At 42.2% G+C, this 21,451-nt stretch overlaps 1 protein-coding gene across 2 annotated transcripts; it reads right to left on the bottom strand.

Moving 5' to 3' along the window:
• Positions 1-1,344: 1,344 nt before the first annotated feature.
• SMU1 (SMU1 DNA replication regulator and spliceosomal factor) lies at positions 1,345-19,817 on the bottom strand. Of its 2 annotated transcripts, XR_007245112.1 has the most exons (13): positions 19,664-19,817; positions 17,533-17,743; positions 14,919-15,071; positions 12,718-12,828; positions 12,339-12,467; positions 11,413-11,532; positions 10,419-10,535; positions 7,813-7,940; positions 7,605-7,731; positions 6,323-6,490; positions 4,425-4,577; positions 2,158-2,341; positions 1,345-2,126 (listed from the first exon to the last, which is right to left on the bottom strand). XR_007245112.1 is itself a non-coding variant. In XM_048503979.1 (12 exons), exons 1-12 carry the CDS (start codon positions 19,687-19,689, stop codon positions 2,243-2,245), a joined length of 1,542 nt encoding a protein of 513 aa, XP_048359936.1. In that variant the 5' UTR covers positions 19,690-19,817; the 3' UTR covers positions 1,345-2,242. The 2 variants fall into 2 exon arrangements, 1 of the variants encoding a protein (XP_048359936.1); XM_048503979.1 differs by having other exon boundaries at positions 1,345-2,341.
• Positions 19,818-21,451: the final 1,634 nt, after the last annotated feature.

The raw sequence follows: 21,451 nt of genomic DNA, 5'->3' as shown, positions 1-21,451 counted from the left end.
CACCAAAGCCAATGTGGTGTAATAAGGATGTCAGATTGAAATCTGGGTGACATATTCTGCCACAGATTATTGACCTTGATCTAGTCACCCACTCAGCATAACCTACCTCACAGCATGGTCATGAAAAAGGAAAATGGTATGAGTTGCTTTGGGTTTTTCACTGGGGAGAAAGGCAGGGTATGAATTAAATAATAAACAATGCCAAGGACTAGGGGGCAGAGTTGGTTGGTGTGCGGGAAGGAGAGAAAGAAGCAGGGAAAGGAGAGATGATATGGGGATGCCCAAAGGGAAAGAGAAAATAGCGTGAGAAGCAGGATGCAGGGAGACATGAGCTCCTCCCCAAAAGTCCTTGTGGGTTCTCTGCTTGTCAATATATCTGATTTTCAACATAGCCCCATATGTGGATAATCCATTGAATGAAGCCATGTAGAGAAAAGGGACAATTTCCTACAAAATTTGGGGAACCCCTGTAAGGTTTGTAGGTAAACATGGAGACAGATAGTTGGGTAGGGGGAGAGCAGAAGCTACTCGCAATGCCTTCCTTGCAATTGCCACGAGTTGCACAGAGGTGGCAACAGCGGATGGCAGGTGGGCAGAGAAGGGGACCGCCCCCCCCCCCCCCCCCCCGGTCTCTGTCTGCATTCTCTAATTACCAATGAAATCAGCAAGAAATTCTGCGAGTCAGAATGTCATCTAACAACGAGAAAGACCTTTCTCGGTAAGTCAAATGTTGTATTCCACTTTGACAGAAGAAGGTGTATTTTGTAATTTTTAACAGCAAGGTGCAAAACCTCGAACGCTCAACTCAACCAAATATCTAACAGCGTTTGGGATCCACTTTGTGACACTACACAAAGGAAGGAAATGGAGGGTCATCTATCAAATACATTTTTATCCAGTTTTGTAAATTTTCTCCAGCAGGACAAAGGTAGAAAAGCAGAGTTCTGGCAAATGGCACTGAGACTGGAGGGTATCACCCGGGGGGGGGGGGGGGGGGAGTGATTCATAAGCCGTAAAGATGGATGCTTTGATCCACCAAAACAAACACAACACCTGAGTCATACACATGTACATTTCCAATGCTCCTATTTGCATTGTGCTCATTGGCTTTTCTCAGGTGTGTATTTGTTAGCGGCTGTTTGACTTACAAAGAATCAGATGACTGTTTCAGCCCAAAGCCTCTCAAAGGCAACTTGAACTGTAACATAGAAGCAACTGTCAGTTGCTGGACAAAAGTGAGTAATGGTTTCAGCACTGAAAAACAAAATGTGTTCGACCAGCTGGATTCCATGCCTTTAAAAGGAAAGTTAAAAAGTTTGCCTTGACAGAAAACAAGCCAGATGCTGTTGTTAATAGACAAAATTTTATTCTAGAAGAATAACAAACCACCTAACCACTGGTTCCCAATAAAAGCTACACATATTTGGTAATCAAAAAATGGTGGCAAGTTTGAACAGCAAGACTAATGGAAAAGAACCGATTGGAAAAGAACTTATTGATTTAAATGATAACAGAGGCTGAACAATGCCAATTCACACCACACCTCTCCAGGGACCTTAAAATCTATCACAGTTTATGGACAATAGTTTATGGGTAAATGGGAGGTTGAAATGCCCACCATGGAAAAAGACACAAAAATGTTGTCGTTTATTTTGTTTCTGGGAGCCAGGAAGATTTACTAAGTGTTCCTTCCCAGGCTAAAGTGAAATGGTTTCAAAAAGGAAGGTTTATGTTCACATTTTACTCCCTCAATGTGATCTGTGGGATTTTAAAGTTTTTCACGTCGGCTGGTTCATGCATATTGCAAACACCGAGGTACCCACATAAAGCATTCACAAACAGAACTCTAACAGGCCTCATTTTCAGACCGTAAAAGCGCCACAGTTTTGTTTTCTGCCACTTTGCCTTTGCCAATAATCTTTTTCCACAAAAACATGTCAGGACTCGTTGTTACATGTCTCATAAAATTCATACACAACAGAAATCTTACAGGAGCGGTTGCATTTGTAAAATGAAATGGCCTTTGCCGCACAGGTACAGAATCAGCCAATGCGGCACTAACAAGCCTTATCCAGAACGTAAAAATTATATATACTTTCCTCTTAGGACACCTGGAATATGAAATTCTGTAGAAGTTAAAAAGCCACACTTCTGGACCTCATAAAAAAACAACAATAACAACAACAAAACCACTCTAATGTACACCTTTCCGTCGCACTGCAGGAAATGAAAAAAATCAGTCCTATGGTTTCCAGAGCTTCAGCAGCCCATCTTCACTATAGGTGCCAATCAAGTTCTGGTGGGGATGGTGCGCAATACCAATTACATCCTTTTCATGAACCTAGATTTGACAGAAACGGGGAAAAAGAAATCAGCAATTTTTCCCCACTCCTAGAACATCAATACTCTCAAATGAACTACTGCCAAATGTAAACTTGAAGGACTATGTAGCATTATAGAATTTGGACAAAGCAGCATTTCCATTATCCTGCACACCATTCACACAAGCATCCGGAGAGATCACAGCTCACATGCTTGATTTCTTGCAAGCCACATGCTCTGTGGCTACAGATCTGTGGGGGAGGCTGGGACAGAATGCCCCAGAGGAAGGGACACTGTTTAGGAATTTGAGAGAAACAGTAAGAAAAGGGTCAATAAGTCTGCCAGAAAGAAAGAAGAGCCGAGAAAAATGTCAGGGGAGGCAGCTGCAGCAGGGCAACTTTACAGTATCCTCAACTGCTCTTCACTTTCTGGCTTTCTAGCCTTCCAATATTCCAGGCTGCTGGCATACAGGAACAAGTGGGTGAGCAAAAGAGGGCAAAATCCTTGGCTACTGGCCACAGGGACAAGGGGATCGAGCAAGTACATTCTTCTGAAACAGAAGAATATTGGAGTTCTTGGCCAGGAGAGAAGGGGTGTAACAGGTGATATAGTTCACACAGTAAACAAGGTAGTAAAAACTTGGCCTGCTAGGTCTTTTCTCACCTTTAGGAGAAACTTGCAAACAAACCAAACGTCCGTACACAAACTACTATTTAATCCCATATCTACAACCAAACACTATCCTTTTCTCAAACAGCCAATATATTTGCATCATGGATAGGGGATACTCTGTAACATTCTTGCAATATAAAGACCCTGTGGGGAATAATCAGCCAGGAAGTGCCCAGTTCAAATCTTGCCTTTGCCACTTACTAGATTTCTTATCCACAATATAATCTTTATACTTCACATTTATAACACACTCCTCCTCCCAGGAACTCAGGTATGTGGTTGTCTCCCTCTGAGTTTTACCCTCAAAAGAAAACCCAGTGCAGAAGATTGGACTAAATGAAAGTGAACGGCTCAAATTTACCCAGTGAATTCCATGCCAGAGTAGTCATTCGAACCCAGATGTCCCTGGCTTTAGTCTGGCACTCAGTACTACACTGCTTTAGCTTGCTCAATATGGGGGTAGTGATACTGCTGTTCTTTAAGGGGATTATTGGGAATATTGTTTTAATAACGCCTGTTAAGTGCTATCTAAAAGCTAAATATCCTCAGGATTAAAGCCTGAACTACATGTTAGGATTAGCACTTGCTGGTTGCTCAAAGCTGCAATCCCAAGGTTCTTCCTATAATGTTTAATAGGTTAACACACTCCTTGTGCACAGAAGTTACAACAGGATCCAACCCACTGTAAGCCTTAAGACTTACACAGGGCTGTTGCTTTCACCAGTAATCATGCTTCAGAGATTAAAATTAATTCACAATTCTGCCAAATATGTGCAGAAAACCCAGGGATTTTGTAGCCGGGCTCTGAATGTACCCAGCAGCGGACAGTGTGGTGCACTGGTCAGCGTGCACTGGGAATTTCAGGTTCCAAACTCCACTCTGCTGTGGAAGCTTTCCGGGTGACTTTGGGTCAGTCATATACTCTCAGTCTAACCTACCTCACAGGGTTGCTGAGAGGGTAAAATGGAGGAGAGCTGAACAACATAAACCAATTGGGGTCCCCATGTGGGAAATATGGCGTGTAAACAAAATAAATAACGCCACATTTCTGTCCCTTACAATCTACTGATAAATTTGTAGATTTATCTACTGATAAGACAAAGGACAAATTTAATGATTATAATAGTATATTGAAGATGGGAAGCTTTACAGTGCCATCCTCACTAGAGCCCACTGAATTACAGGCCCTGTTTAGCCAACAGACTAATTCAGTCAAAACTTGGCTAATTAATTGATGGGAGCCGATTTCAGCCAATGAACTTGCAAGAAAATACCCATTTTAAAAGAGCACATGAACCTTTATGTCAACCTCCCTTCAAAGCCACGATTTCGACAGAGTGCTGCAGCGATCCTACTGGTTTGCATCACAGCTGTAACTTGGAAACTGGCATCGTGTCACACAGAACCTTATGTCGCCATCTGCTACTCACAGTTAGAGTTCTCTCCAGCTTGCCAGTCACTGTGCTGAAACAATACAGCACAAAGTCTTCACCCACACAGTAGATCCACTCGCCACGGGGAGAAAGGGCACAGCAGACAAAGTCACCCCCTTCTCTCTTACCAGAGCTGAAGCTCCTCACAATCTACACAATAATTTAAAAAAAACAAGATCAGTTCTCACTGGACAGTTGTCACAGGATTCTCATCATTAATACCTGGAGTGGGGAGAAAATAAGAGATGAAATCTCGTGGGATATAAAACCCAGGAGACCAGCAATTCTTCCAGCAGCAGGCATAGTCGTATGAGGGGAGGGAGTTAGAAGATGGCTCACGCTGAGAGCAGCCTACAGACTCTGCTCTGCAGCCACATAAGGCACAAAGGACATAGATCACACCTACACTGATGCCTGTTAGAGTATTTGGCAATATGTGCTAAGTGCTTGTAAGAGCAAGGCCAGGTGCACCAGTGGGTTTGATTGAGGGTTAATGCTTGGCAGCAGGTTAATGAGGATGACCTTTATCAGCTGCTTACCCTGTTTCCCCAAAAATAAGACAGTGTCTTATATTAATTTTTGCTCCCAAAGATGTGCTATGTCTTATTTTCAGGGGATGTCTTATTTTTCTGTGTTCTGTTCGTCGGGCATGCTTCCAAACAAAAACTTTGCTATGTCTTACTTTCGGGGGATGCCTTATATTTCGCACTTCAGCAAAACCTCTACTACATCTTATTTTCAGAGGATGTCTTATATTCGGGGAAACAGGGTATCAGTGGTGTCGCTTCCTCTCTCTCTCCTCTGTTCACAAGCATGTTACTATGTGTGTTTCTCTCTCCATGATATTGTTGCTGTATGCTATCTGCCAGTGCTTATCACTTATGCTTTGACTTCTTTCGTTCGTAAATATGTTTTTATGTAGCCTGCTTTATTTTTAAACTCTATAAAGAAATAACTTTCCTAAGCAACTCTGCTGCGCATATTATTATGCTCTGCTAAGATGCTGAGTGGCTCCAGCTCCAGTCCTTCTATCAATGCCTGCAATGCAACACAGCAGCCAAGCCAAATCTCTGACCAAATCTCTCCTCATGAGCTCCCGTCCCCTGAATCCCCAGTCCTACAACTTGGCAGTGTTGCCAAGTCCACCCTACAGGGCTGCTGTGCAAATTACTGACAGAAAACATATGTGAAGTGCTTCAAACTCTTGGAGGGTGCTATATAAAAGGAACAGTCTTGCCGCAGGCACCAGAACAAAAGTAGGGAGCACCAATGGGATCCAGGGGAGACAGAACAGCGAAAAAGGGGATGAGTGGCTGATAGGATTCTAAGTAGATTCTTAGGATATATTCCTTATCAGGACTTATTGTGACTGCACCGGGGTACAGTGACTGCTCATGTTGCCAGTGCATGTCAAATCAATCAAGCAAATTGGATGGGGGAACACAGCTTCTTAGAAGGAGGTGTCAGTGTTCCTGTATACTGAGAAATGCCTCGAGGTTTGCAGTTCGGCTTTGACACAACGTGCAGGCAAGACTGTAAAGACAGAAATATACCATATGCTCGTTGTATGTAGAATATCTCTACCTGGACTACTTCCAACCCAAGCAAGAAACAAACAAAAATGGTGCCATACAGGCAGCTGGCTGAGGCAGGAACTCTTGTGCACCAATGTGCAGATGTCAACTAAAGCATGTCTACTACTATGATTTGGAGCCCAGATTATCAGCCATGATGTCAAACCAGTGCCATACTTAGTCATAACCATTTCCCAAGGTGGCTTACAGTTCAAAAAAAAGAAAGATGGTGGAAAATTTAACTTCTATCAACTAATTACAGAATGCTCCCCACATACAATCTTCCAGTCATTTCAAAGAAGCAGGTCTCCAAACACGTACTTGTCCCTGCATGTTCATAATAACCACGGTATTTGATCTGTTGCAAACAACAAAGTGCTCTGGGTTTTTAGGCAGCAGGACCACGCTGTTCACAGTGATGTCTGTCCCAGCTGTGCTGCCGAGTGATTTGAAGGTGTTGCAACATTCTGTCGTCTTCATATTCCAGATCTGAGGAAACAGAACAAATTGGGGGTGGTGGGTGGGTGGGTGTCAGTACTGAAAGCCAAGTTCTGTCCCGATCAAGGTTTACTTCAAACTTCACAAACATGCCAACATTTCTGATGAAGGGGACCCTGGTGAGTCACAGGGCTGTTCCACTCCTCTTGACTGAGAAGCAAAGTCCAGCCAAATCCCCATTTGTCGTACTACTGGAATATGGGCACCTTCACAAAACAGGAAATTGTTTTTTCCAAAAGAGTTTGCATTCTTAATCTTGATGAATCCTGCTCCAGTAACTCCAGTTACTGTGAAGGAAACCAACCATATTTCGGCATGGTGCTTGCACTCTCATCTGACACGGCAAATTAGATTGACTTGAAGACTTCCATCTTCAATCTCGGTGTATGATGCAAAGGGAAGAGACGGAACAGAGCAAGTGCGCGATCCTGCCAATTAGTCAGCTTGTGCCCAACATTAACAAATCCTGGTTCTGGTGGGTTTTCTGGACTGTGTGGTCTTGGTCTGGTGGATCTTGTTCCTAACGTTTCGCCTGCATCTGTGGCTGGCATCTCTGAAGATGCCAGCCACAGATGCAGGTGAAACTTTATGAACCATTATTGCATTATTGTTGATTATGAACCAATCAGTTCCCAATCAGAACCAAAAGCAATGCAATAATGGTTCATAATCAACAATAAGGCAAATAATCCAATCAGTGTGCATATGTTACATCAGATATAGCAAGATAAGACCAGTCTTAACTTCTATCACAAAGCAATTAATCTAACTTTTCAGTAGTTGTTTCAATTAACTGCCCAAGGTAGAAGTAAAGCAAAACAAAGTAAAGCTCATTGGCAGTTGAAAAGTGCTTGAACTGTAAACTCAGCAAGAAAAAGATTAGTGATATGACAGCTTATGATACAGTGGGCTATGAAGGAACTGTGACCAAGAACATGAAACTTATTTAAATGGCTTGAATACCACCTGCTGAAATCACATCATTAACTCTCTTTGTGCAAATCCATGTTGGTAAAAAAGCCAGTTTGCCAGAGTTAACTTGAGAGAACATTTTAGTGGCTTTTACGAAATACCCAGTGTTCCCAACTCAGAAGCTGGATCTTACCTTGACAGTGCCATCAGAAGATGCACTGATAATGTAATGTCCATCCTGGGTAAAAGTTGCTTCGTTGACAAATGAAGAATGACCGCGGAACTCCTTGAGAGTCTTCCCAGATTTCAAGCCGTGGATCCTATTATAGCAGAAAAGCCATATCAGAACAAGCAAAGCCAATTGGTAAAGCCCAGCAAAACAAAGCGAGCCCCCACCTTACCTGATTGTCTGGTCAAAAGAGGCACTGAGAATCTGACTACTGTCCTTTGAAAAACTCAGGCAGGTGACACCCTTGCTGTGCGCTCGTTCAAATCGCCTCAGGCACTGCCCACTCTGAATCTTCCACACCTGCAGATGGGGGTAGACAATCAAAAACGGTTTGTTCCACATACTGAATGAAACCTCTAACTCTGGTCAATTAAAATGACCCATCATCACTATTGTCTAATTTCCTCAAGCGCTACCTGAAGAACCCAACAAATTCAGTGGCTGTCAAGACCAAGAGAGAAACTCTGCTTGTGTATGAGCTTGCTGGGCTCAGCTAGCAATCGTCCAGGAATTTTCCTGGTGAGTTAAATCTACCCCAATATTAGGAACTAAAGCTCCTTGCCTAGCACCAGTCTCTCAAATGCTGTCTCAGGAACCAACCTTCAATCCTGGATCAGGATGAACTCCATACTCCCAGAGTGCACATAGACAATCTTCATTTGGGAATACTCATAACCACAGATAGATGGGATGGGATGGGATGGGATGGGATGGGATGGGATGGGATGGGATGGGATGGGATGGGATGGGATGGGATGGGATGGGATGGGATGGATAGTCATGAGTGTGCTTGATTTATCTATATTTTGTCTCACAGAAAGGTAGAGTCTCAATGTTGAATTAATCTGCAGTCACTTTCTGGGCCTTCTTTGTATTGAAAGGACGTAGTAACCATATTAGAGGACCAGGAAAAAATGAAGAAATTGGAAGGTTTGAGTTTTGAAAAACCAGTAGGTAGAGAAGAAACCCTGGGTGACCTCAAGTAAAATGCAGTTAAAATTGCCATGACCACACAAGGGATTCCAGAGATACAGGTGTGTTTACCAGCAGTGTCCATTTTGGCAAAATCAGAGGGTCCAAATTTTAAAAAAACCTCAATTACTGGGGGAGATCCCTCAGGAGCCCCTGAGCAGAATGCATTAAAAACCACTGAGATAGCCCAAGGGATTCAAGAGATATAGGTTCTTTTAGCCATGGCAGCCATTTTAATATGGGGACTTTTTTTTCTACAGAGGAAGCACACTACTTTCACTTCCTCCGAACACCACAAAAATGTATCTTTATTTTGGGGTGGCACAGAATATAGCTGTAAACCACAAACTAGAGCAGTGGTTCCCAACTTTTTTCATTTGTGTACCCCTTGGCAACTCATTTCCCTAAAATTGTACCCCTATATTAACAAACCCATTATGTAATTCTTTTGAGTATCCCCAAAAGATCTGGTGTGTACCCCAGGTTGGGAACCACTGCACTAATCTGGCAGTCATGCCTCTATAAGCAGTTGTAGCCTAAGGTCAATAAAGGTGTGACAATGCCATTCATTTTAAAATAGGAAAAAAGTGTCACTTGAAGGGCAATGGAGGGGCACCCCCCCACACCCTTCTGCTCAAACAGTCTGAAGCAGGCAGAGCTGGTGTGAATCCACAATGCAGAGTCCTTTAAACAAATCCTACATCAGTGGTGGCGAACCTTTGGCACTCCAGATGTTATGGACTACAACTCCCATCAGCCCCTGCCAGCATGGCCAATTGGCTATGCTGGCAGGGGCTGATGGGAATTGTAGTCCATAACATCTGGAGTGCCAAAGGTTCGCCACCACTGTCCTACATGAACTTAGACTGCCTTTAGGACAATCTTATGAAGGCCATTGAGTGTTCTATAGTTCTGGTTTTTCAGTGTTTTTCAGTGTTTTTCAGTGTTTTTAAGAAATCACAGTACCAGATGATCTCAGCTCAAGGTAGCTTCATGAACTAGAGCCGCCAGCCAAATGAAGGTCAATGAAGGCACAAGGCACACCATGAATCACCAGCAGATTATGCTCAAGAAACCCAACCAAACAGAGATTACTTGCATGTTCCAATAGTAAGCAAAGGAGATTAATGCAACATTTGATTCCTGAGGTCTGACCCAGGTTTCCAAATAGGTGCAGTAAATGCTGGTCATCACTTAGCAGGGAAAATATATTCCTATCAGTTCCCTCAGAGAGTCAGCAACAGTTCACATACACAGTCAGGTACTCGTATCAGCATTTGTAATCGAAGCTCTCGGTTCCTTCAGCCCTGCTGCCAAAAGATGCAGGGACAATAGAAAGTCTGACAGCAAACAGGGCAAGACTGTATCTGTGCTGCTGGCAGGATTCAGAGGATAACGGAGGAGCTTCCTTCAAATGGCAGCAATGCAGGCGAACTGTTACAGACTCTGGAAATATGGGAGGTGTTCCCTTTAATTATGCTTTTGATAGTTTATAGCCTTCAATCCCTGAGGATACCACAGGTGCTAGAGGAGATAAACCGCACCCAGAAATGTTACAAATTGCATCCCAAGAAGCCTTTTTTGCTCTGGCAGAAACGACTCATGCCTTCTTAAAAACCAGCATGGTGTAAACAGTGTATACAAAGTAGACAGCAACATCTGACCTCCACAACTCGGTCTCTGCAGAAAGATGCTCCTTCCTGTTGTTTCCCTTTGTGGGGAACTAAACCCACCACCAGCTCTCTTTTTTCTGAAACATCCTCAAGGTCACCGTCTCCCACCTTCCAGTCCCCCAAGGGTGCATACCTTGATCTTGCCATCTTGGGCTCCAGTCGCTAACATTTCAGTATCCCGGCTGAAACACATGCACAGCACAGCGTCATCCATCATCATAAAGTTATCCTGAGCCTGGTACTTCAGATCCTGAACAAAACAGCGAGATACATCTCAGTCAAAGAAACAGGCAAAATAGGAAAAAGTAGGACAGCTAATAGCCAAACACATGAAAAGTTCATATAAAGAACTACTTATCCTAACTCTGGTAGATGATCTCCGAGCCCTTATAAGTCCTGCTACGTGAGTTTCTTCTTATTGGGAGGTCCCAGTAACTGAACCTAAAATCTCACACATGCAAAACATGCGCCTGATCTCTGAGTTATGTTCCCTCCTCCTACTGAATCCAAATTAACAAGCCCATCAAGATCAGAAAGTGATGTTATACAGAAAATGTGAGATCCCCAACCCCATTCCCATCCTGGTATGGATGTGGGGTGGGAATATAGGATACCTGAACTATCCTTTTATTCACTACTCTTTCCCTACGATCTCTCCACTTCCAGCCATTTCTTCCCTGTCCCAGAGGGTGGCAGAAGGAAACTAGTAGGCAGAGAAGGACGAAACATTCGTCTGCTACTTCTTAGCTGTAGTTTATTACCCCAGACTTTGTTCTGCTTATTACAGTTTATTATTATGTAGTTTATTACCCCAGACTTTGTTCCCTAGGCAAAAGTTCTGAATTCCAATTTGCTACATAAGGTTTAATTTTACATTACTCTTACACTTCATGTAGTATTCATGAAGGTCAACATTGTCAAACTTCTTAAAAATTAAAATACAATTTCTGGCTGCACACTTTATATCCTACCCTTCTAATTTAATTCAAATTCCATTTGGAAACGCTGCTCAAACTGCAATTACTACATATTCACTAGCATTAAATGCAATCAAAGAACTGATCAAGGACACTTATGTTCCGAACAACCCATTAGCTAGTTAGTTAACAATGCCCATGCTGCTTCACCTTCCTGATCTTCCCAGTGGTGAAGTTCCACACTTCAATGAATCCATCCACAGAACCAGTGACCAGATACTGACCATCGGGAGAAAATCGGGCACACTCCACATGTGACTTTTGGCCAAACTGTTCAAAACAAAACACACAAACACAAAAAGGATTGCATACAATTTTGGTTCCACACTGACAATCCTCTGTTTTGTCTTTGCTAAAATGAAAGACTTATGAATTTAACATCAGCTCTATGGATACTGATTGCTGGAACTTGGCAAAAACACAAAAATGTGGCTCATTCTGAATGACGCAAGTATCCAGTGTGCCTGGAAAAGAATAGATAGAAATTCTAATCTGAAATATATTTAACAAGCCTTGCAGTTAACATTTTAACAGCAAGTATTTGCCAGGAAAAAGCAATGGTCCATGACATTCAATAACAGAGGCCCACCCAAAAGAACACTTACAAAACTTGGCTGGTTTTAATTGTAAAGTTTAAACTTTCTTATCACATTATGGAGAGTGGGAGGAGTCACCTAAAATGGCAGCCCTCCATCTGAGAAACATTATACTCCCCTTAATGTTTCTGCAAGGCGTTCAACATGTAAAACATCGAAAATTTCCCCTCTGGTCTGAGAACAGGTAAAAATATAAAAACTAGCAAGGTGATATATTTGTTGGAACAACTACTGTTGCCACACACGTAAATTTTCAAGTTGTCTGGATTCAGAAATGCACAATTTTCCCTCTACTCAAGTTCTAGACATGAGCCCAACAATAGCCCAGAAAATTTAACTTACTGGGATTAGACCTGCGTCACTAACCATATCAGTGGAATGATTACTCTTGAACCCGTCAGGCAAATAAAACACCTGAATCCTAGAGGAACTCAATCCATTTCTTGGAATGCAGATAATTACTACCAAGGAGAGACCCACCTTAATATGCCTACTGAGCTGGGTGGGGAACTTCTCCTCTTCAACATCCTTCACAGCAGCTTTGCCTCTGAACAAGTCAATTGTCATACCTGGAGGAAGAAGTCCCTGATGCTGCTGCCATTTCAATGCCTGAAAAATCAGACAAGATTTACTAAATCAGACAAGATCTACTAATCAGACAAGATCTACTATTCAATGATATTCCCAAGATCTGCCTCCACATGAACAAAACTTACCCCATTTATTAAAAGCAGTCCCACTAAAAAGTTCTTATGTAACGTGAAGTAGGTTTTTACTGAAACAAAGTTTTTGTATTTCAGCCTGTGCGCTTCAGTAGTTTTAACAGTTTCACAGGGTACAGATCAAGGGGGAAAAATACCTGTCCCAGCAGTGCCATAAGGCGAGACGGAGGCACCACACTGACTTCACCAGCCAACGCTTGGGCAATCGCAGCTCTTCGTTTCTCCTTGCTGCTTCCATCTGGGTATGCCTAGTAAACAACACCATGAGGACTAGTAGCTTTATTACTAGAAGATCATCACATCCACAAGATATCTGCATATATACTGTATTTAATAAGGATTATAGTTATCCCTTCCACATCGCTGGGTTAGGGGTGTGGTGCTCCCCCAATCTGGAAATCCAAATAAAAATTTTTTACCCTCCCTTTGTGTTAGAGAAGTCTGATTTTTATTTTGATGTTACAGAAATTGTGTATATTTATGATATTGAAAGATAAAATATGTTGATATTAATCAATACTATACATATATTTTATGCATTTCTGAGTTTCTAAACTTTTTCTGCTGGCCTTTGCGTGTCGCTTACAGCTTCCGCAAAACTCCCCAAACATTCCCATTAAATGTCTTATGCTGACCCGCAATATAATCAAAACTCGATGGAGACAGCCACAATGTGGAAGGGAGAACTGTATTAGTTGATACAGGGATGCAAAAATATATATATATAAAGATACACTTCAACCAACAAGTATTTCCATTTAAGTCTTTGGGAACTGAAAACTCTTACCAGAAGTAGATGGACTAAGTCAAAAAGAAAAAAAAAAGGGGGGGGGGGGGAAAAAAAGGAAAAAAGAAAAAGAAACCCTGATGTTTTCAGAACATCTCATACTTCAGCAGAATAATTAAAATGCTTAATTCTGGTTGTAACTGTAACATTAGAATGAGGATTCCATCACAGGTCCAAGGCAGATCTCCTCAAAATAGTTCTGGGTCACACATGAGAACCACTATTGTTAAGGGAGCATTCCTAAATTTAGGTTTAATCACGACTCTTCAAAAGCGTGTAAAAGTTGAGCAACTGAGCAACACCTGCATGCAAAACTAAACCAAAGGTATGCAAGAGGGGAAATACACATGATTCTACGGTACTATCTCAATCCCCAATTTTGCTCCCAGAAAAGCATACAAACTATGCTCAAAACAGCTAAACAGCTGTAAACCAAACAATGGGAAAGACTGTATTGTTGAAGGCTTTCACGGCTGGAATCACTGGGGTGCTGTGTGGTTTCCATTCTCTCGTGACGTTTCACCTGCATCTGTGGCTGGCATCTTCAGAGGATCCTCTGAAGATGCCAGCCACAGATGCAGGCGAAACGTCACGAGAGAATGCTGATAGAACATGGCCATACAGCCTGGAAACCACACTGCACCCCAATGGGAAAGATTACTGATATGTTTTATTGTTTTTTAGAGGCCGATACAAATGTCACTTTTTGAAAAGAGACAGGTCAGAATTTGACAGATCTAGCAAAAATTGACAAATTAACAACCCGATTAAGAGGACAAGAGACCCAGAAGGTTATCTTAACACTTGGAAACCATTTATTGTCTACTTGTTGAAATGTAAAAAAAGTTCTGTTAACAGCAGGCTTCGCACATTAGACAGTAGTGAATAGAACTATTGTAGAAATTAGACATTATTATAAGCAAGCGATGACTTAGAAAAAAAAGAGATTAGTCCTCTCTTTGTGAAGAAGTGGGAAGTCTTTGAGTTTCGAGCGGAACATTTGTTAGAGTTAATTTTGACACAGTATTCTTTTAAAATTGTACATTCAAGTTGAATTTTTAAAAAATAGGTCAGGTGCAAGCAATGTACGTCCACTGAAATCAATATGTCCACTGAAATCAATAGATTTGGAGAGATGTAAATCTGCTTAGGACTGAACTGAAAAGGGGAATTGTTTTATACTAGGGTTTTATATGAGAAGCATGCATTGGATTACACATGCAGTCGATGACCTCAATACTGTTTGTTTATGTGAATTTCAGACAGTGACATTTCAATTAACATGTATTAAAAATAAATTAAAATAAAGGCAAGAAAGGACAACCTGGATGGAAAACAAACATTCATACAGAAACCAAGAAGATCACAGCATTTATTGCTTCAGATTATATCTTCTACTGACAAAAAAATAATAAATGTAGTCTTAGGCCCAAAAATATGAGAAGTGTTGAAACTGCTGGACATGCAGTTCTATTTACCATGAATGATGAATGGATTCAAATGAAAGAGCAAGCTAAAACACACACACATATCACTACTATTGGTAAATACCTCGCGTGGATCAAAGTAGGACCTAGCCAAAAGATTCTCAAGGTGAATATATCGCTCTGGCTGGGTCTGCTTTAACATGATCATGGGGTCAGTCTGTCTCAGCAGGGATCTGGCAGCACCCAGTTCACGAAGCTCTATCAATTCCAAAACAACCTGAAACATAAGAGCAATAGTAGTTATAGAATTACCATAATACTAGTATAACTTTTCTGGTAATAGGAAGCTGAGTTGAATAAATGGGAGATCAGACTGCTTAAGCAAGTTCTGGCCCAGATTTCGTGAGCAGGGCACTTTGGGGTTGGATGTCATTAGTACAATAAAGACGCACAACATAATAAGACTCCAGATGCTGCCATCCCAGTCCTTCATGCCACAGTCACATGGCTACAAGCTGAAACTGAATCCTGACAAGGAGGAGGAGAGGCTGGCCTTAGGTGGGATTTCAATTCCCTCAACAGAGCGCAGCTTCCCTGAAGGTCTTCATAGAGAGCTTAGAGAGTCAACATGGTGCAGTGGTTAAGAACAGGATTTGATTCCCCACTCCTCCACATGAGCAGTGGACTCTTATCTGGTGAAATGGATTTATTTTCTCACTCCTACACATGAAGCCTGCTTGGTGACCTTGGGCGTCAGTTCTCTCAGAACTCTATCAGCGTTACCTACCTCACAAAGTGTCCGTTGTGGGAGAGGAAGGGAAGGGGTTTGTAAGCCGCTCTAATACTTGTGAACCCCTCCTGGGGATGGGCGTGGTAAACATCCAAAAATAAATAAAAAATAAATAGAGGTTGAGAAAGGCAGAGTACAAATATAAGCTCCTCCTATAATTATTATTAGAGCCGGTCCACTCACTAGAGCAGGTGAATAGGAGGGCAAAAAAATTACACTTTTCATACAGCTCTAAGCGACTGCATGCCAAATCTACCCTTCACTTCACTGTCCCCTTCCTTACTAATGTGTAATCACCTAGTGGTTAGACAAAGGCTTTCTCCGTTGTGGCCCCTGTGTGCCACAGCAGCCTTCTGAAAGACAAGAGGAAGGCTTCTGCCCTTCTTCCAGAACAGGCCATCAAATACAGTAATTTAGGGCAGAATTCTGGACTTGCCAAAATGCTGGAAAACTGAAACAAATTCGCTCAGAGTCTGAGCAATATCCTTTTAAAAAACTGACAACATATTTGCTATTTTGTAAAGAAATGTTTATGTGTGTTGCCTCAATTATCTTATTGTTATTTTTCATTTATACCATTATTGCGAATGCCATCACCACGTAAGAAAGGCCATCCACTGTCTTGCCCTCTGTTTCTTCTTGCTGCTGTTACTAGTTAGATACTTACTATCCGTTGCACATCTGGCCTTTGTTAGTTGCTTGATGACCCCCTTCCTAGGTTTATCTGAAACCATCTTTAGCCATGAACAAGCCAACTAAAGGAACATCTCTCCTGTTCAGACTGTATCCCACATAGACTCTTGGGGCTTTAACCAGTCTAGGTGCCAGGTCCTAGGACTCAAGCCCATCAGAACATGGACCTTCCAATCCAATCCCCTTTATTAGGCATAAAACCAGAAGGGACCCTCCAATCTAGAGGTGCTAACACAAAGAGCAAGAGAGTTTTTACTGTCAGATGTAAAGGATGCTTTCTATCTGGAGGACAGCACCTTTCCCACATTCTCCCAGCCACAAAGGCATCAGTATAACCTTCCATCGCCATTAGTGTCACAGCATCTCTTGCCCCTCTGCCTCTCATCCACAATAACATTGTTACCCGCCCCGGTTTACAACTGTGTTGAGAGAAAGGCAGGCTTATGAATATTTTAAATGAGTAATAAGGTTGTACACCAAGAATCCAGAAATTCAATATGCTTGGTACAAAACAAAGTGGGCATCCTACAAAAGACTCAAAATTGACAGAATGCTGCACAGAACAAGAAAGTAGAATTCAGGATTGTATTGCCACAATCTGCAGGAGGGGCAGGGGTCATATTTTTAATGCTCCCCGATACGTAAAGGGTTGGATCTTTCCAGATTTTCAACCAGAGAAGTGGAGGACTCTCTCTTGACAACTGAAAAAGCAATGCTTGTGTGACTCTTGTGCACAAAAAACCACAGCAGATGACACAACAGTGAAGTGGAGAATTATGCAAGATCAAGAAGAGACCCTGACAAAATCCATCCTAAAGCTTCTGACCTATAGCAAACAAGCGCATCAGGGAAAAGGCTAGGTTTACATCCCACATGCAGATTTATTTATCACAAAAAAGAGTATTTATCAATATGAACAAACCCAAAACTATGTAGGAAAAATGTGTTACTTTAATTGCTGGAACCTGGGTGCGATGCATTGAATTTGAGTACTATTTATCAATATGACCCATAGAACTACCTGAAGTCTGATACAGTATCATGCACCATCTCATTTGGTATATTTACCAGGGAGCAAATCTCAGAGCTGACAGCACTGTTTTATATTTTCTAGGACTTGTGATATCTTCACAAAACAAAGGCTTTTATAAATATCAGTAAAAATCACCAAGAAAAAAGAAATCATTTTGTTGCTGTTCTGGGAATAACAAAGATGCTAACAGATACAGAAGGCTATTGATTGAAAAATGCTCACTTGCTCATATAGATCGATGAGTGTTTTGTCTGGTAGCTTCAACGACTGTATCGCTTGCAGGACTGTATCCCAGTGACCACTGTTAATGTCTGCTACAAAGCTCTCAATACTGTCCACAGTGTTCAGTGAGACAGTGGTTTCTTCCTGCAGGGTGGCCAAGGCACGATGCAAACTGTTCTCCTTCAAATACTGCATGATCAGCCGGATGACACTTTGAGGAAAACACATGGTGGAAATAATTAATTTATACAGAATCTCTCTGTGTGTGTGTGCACATAAGCACAGATTTCACCCACACAAGACAGAGGAAAAAAACCCATCTTACCAATATATACTAGTGTATAGGAAAGGGACTCTTCATCTCTAACACATCCTGGCAACTCCAGATAAAAGAGGGGTAAAACCAATCCTTTGATACTAGGATCTGGTGTCACCTACACCTATAAGCTGGTATCTTTAAAAGCACTGCCACAAATAAGAGTTAAGAGTTACTAGAAAAGACAACAATGCTATGATAAGGTGAAGGCAGCAGGAAGAGAGAACAGCCCAACATGAGATGGATTGACTCCATAAAGGAAACCATGGCCCTCAGTTGGCATGCCTGTTAACAATAGAACATTTAACATCACTAATTCATAAGGGTCCCAGAAATCAGAAGTCATTTGATAGCATAAAACACACAAACATGTTTACCATTTAACCTTAGGAATAAATTAGTACCTCTGTTAATGACTGATCACATTAAAAATGCCAAGAACAATCATATGTCCTCAACATAAGAACTATACACCTGACATTATATATGCGCAAAAGAGGAATTAACGAATAGATCAAAAATGGACTTATTTTCCTTAAATATAGAAACGATCCATGTTCCCAACGTGCTGTTTCAATATTCCTCATTCCATTATTAAGCAATGAATGAATTCTGAAACAGGAAAGATGCCACCTGAACAGATGCATCTGTTGTTTCTGACACTCACCCCGTTCCCCTATGAAAAATAAACAAACTATAAATGAGCAAACTGGGTATACTGCAATAGCTAAGAGTGGGAGCTGCTTCCTGTTTAACATCACAACCCTTCGCCAGAATTACTCCAATCTAACCTGTTGCTGCTGTCCACCACCAACAAGCCTGTTTCAATAGCGGCAGAATGCCATCCCACTGCAGAGCAATTTACTGTAAATGTGAATCTTATTGTAACGAAACTGAAACTTAAAATGGAGACTGTGGTAAAAGTCTGTAGGATCTTGGTCCTGACACTTATACTCACTAGAAGCCCTCCAGCAAGTTCATCTTTCTTGGTCTCAACCCTAAATATGCAATAAGAGAACAATGCTTTCCCACAAGGTGGTTATAAAGACTGCGCAAGTAAGATTGACTTTAACTACCCTATCCTCAATACTGCTGCTCTTGAGGCTGAGATAAACTAGAAGTCTGGTGCCTCCTTCACGACACAAGTCATTTTGGGAATTAGGCTGTCGCCAACACTTCCAAATTCTTTATTTTTGCTTTTGCCCACTTGCCTGTATGTGCACAACACCCAACATAATTCACCCTGAACTCTCTAAAGAGGCTACACGATATACTTTTTTTTAAAAAAGAAGATGTTAACCTGATTACAAGAACTGCTATGCAACTGCCAAGCACATTCAGACAGCCATGTCGCATAGTGGTTAGTGCTAGCCTATAGACGCCTATAAAGCTTACTAGGAGTCACTGGGCCAGTCATTATACCACAGCAGGGTTGAGCTTGTAAGGATAAAATGGAAAGGGGAGAAAGCAAAACCTGCCGCCCGGACCTAACTTGGAAAAAGGAGGGCGAATAAAAATGTCCCAAAATAAGTAATGCCACACGCGGGCAAGCAGTATGTGACTCAGGGGCATTTACTGCACTGAAAAGTTTTCAAGGAGTCGAGAGAAGGGAAGGTTTCATTTGAGGCTGATCCTCAAGAAAAAGGGCTCGGGAAGCAGGGCAGGCTGGTCATCGTGCGGCCACAGAGGCGGAGGGGAATCTGAGGCCGTCGAAACACGAATAAGAGTAGGAAGGCCGGAGGGGATCACTTTAGGCCGAGCCGGCTTCCTCTCCCCTTCGCCTCACATGCCCGCCCACTCTCCCCGCGGACTCACTCCGAGGACTCGATTTCGATCGACATGATGAACGGGTTGACGCTTCTGCCGCTTCTCCAACCCCCCTAAGGCGAAAAAACACGGCTTCCGCCACAGCACACATCCGCTTCCGGCTCAAAGGGCCTACTGACGGAAGACTTGGCGCGACGAGGGTCGGGGCCGACTCACCCGCCCCTCCGAGCGCTGACGCTACCGTTGCCTAGGCAACCGCAGGGTTCGCAATGGGCGGGGGTGAGCTGTTTGCGACGACATCCCGCGCCTGCGCTCTAGAACTAGCGAGGGAAATGTCGGAGCTCCATCATTTACTTCAGGGTCGCTGTTGTGTTCTTTAAAGCATCTCTGCGTTGGGAAATTTGGGGAGGTTTCTGGGTGGAGGCTGAGGAGGACGGAGTTTGAGGAGAGGAGGGACCTCAGCAGAGTATAATGCCAAGGGGTTGGGGGGGCTGGTCTCGGTCGTCTGGAGATCAGTTGCCATTCTGGAATGTCTCCAGATCTCGCCTGGGAGTTACCATAGATAAGTTGTACCATAGACAGCCGATATAGCCCACTCTGCACAAATGGTTATACGTAGCAATGTACTAAATAAAGCTTCCATCATTCAGTTAATTATGTCTTTTTACATATAAACAACATAAAAATAATATGCCTACGCCAAGGCTTTTGTATAACACAGAGAGAAGCCCAGATATTCTGAGGTTATTTGTGTTAATGTTGAAACCCAGAGAATCATAGGGTGTTTGTGTTTAAATTGGTCAGTTCAGCAATCTCGTGAGTTCATTTGAAGCGTATTATCCATATATTTAAGTTTCATGTTCATCTGTAGTACAGCATGATGGAATTGAAAATATTTAGATTGGTTTACACCCTGTATGGTGGAAAACTAGTTCTTGCTGTGTGATAAATGAAAATCTTGGTATAGGCATATTATTTTTATTTTGTTTAGACATAAAAAGATAGAATGAATTGAATGGTGTAACTTGATTCCGTACATTAGTACATATAACCATTGGTGCAGAGTGGGTTATATTGGCTGCCTACCTGGAAGCTGGCAGCCCCAGATTTATTTAAGCATCCTGTATCACACTGTGAGCACAGAGTTACTCTGGAGGGCCAACAAACACCAAGCTGTGGCTGTTGAGAGTTGCCTGCATCCATGGCTGGCATATTCAGCGGTGTGACACGCCTCTGAAGATGCCAGCCATGGATGCGAGCGAAACATTAGGAGCAAAAACTACCAGACCATGGCCACACAGCCTGGAAAACCTCAACAACCAGTTGATTCAATTTTATTGTAACCAGCGAGGTAGTTCTAATTTTCCTTTTAGTCATGGCATTTAAGTGAGTTGTTATTCCAGGCAGAGATATGTCCAAGAAGAGTTTAGATTTGTTGTTACTGGTTTCAAGTTGTTTTGTTTTCAAAGCAGCGTTAATTGCTCTAATCAGCTAACTGCCCTCGTAAATCTCTGCTCAGTACCCTCTCTCTGGAGGTCCCTCTTTAATTTCACTCTGACCTCCGATAGCAGTAGAAAATAAACTGCAGTCAGGCTGAAAAGCAACTAATAGTCCAATGAAGAGAAGGAGATACTGATAAATAAATCAAAGCCAGCTTACAGGCCGCCGTCTCATCGTCGCCATCTTGGATCCAGTTCCCATCCAGTTGAGTCTCCTACAGGAGAGAAAGGGGGGATATAAATCCAAACTCTTCTTCTTCTTCTTGATTCAACTAATGAAAGCCTTTGACAAAACAGCAAGATCTTTTCTTGAAGTTGGCTCCTGACATTGATATTG

This window comes from Sphaerodactylus townsendi, linkage group LG07 (genome assembly GCF_021028975.2).
Source record: "Sphaerodactylus townsendi isolate TG3544 linkage group LG07, MPM_Stown_v2.3, whole genome shotgun sequence".
NCBI classification, from domain to species: Eukaryota; Metazoa; Chordata; class Lepidosauria; order Squamata; family Sphaerodactylidae; genus Sphaerodactylus; species Sphaerodactylus townsendi.
Note: the sequence above shows the minus strand (reverse complement) of the source record. Positions and strands in the feature narration are given on the sequence as shown.

Excerpts from the sequence above, each read along its gene's own strand:
- SMU1 (XM_048503979.1), bottom strand. The coding sequence starts at position 19,689 with ATGTCGATCGAAATCGAGTCCTCGGA. Across the intron at positions 17,744-19,663 it reads ATCGAAATCGAGTCCTCGGA|TGTCATCCGGCTGATCATGC; the intron begins GTGAGTCCGCGG and ends TTTTCCTCAAAG. Across the intron at positions 2,342-4,424 it reads AGCTGGAGAGAACTCTAACT|GTTCATGAAAAGGATGTAAT; the intron begins GTGAGTAGCAGA and ends TGTCAAATCTAG.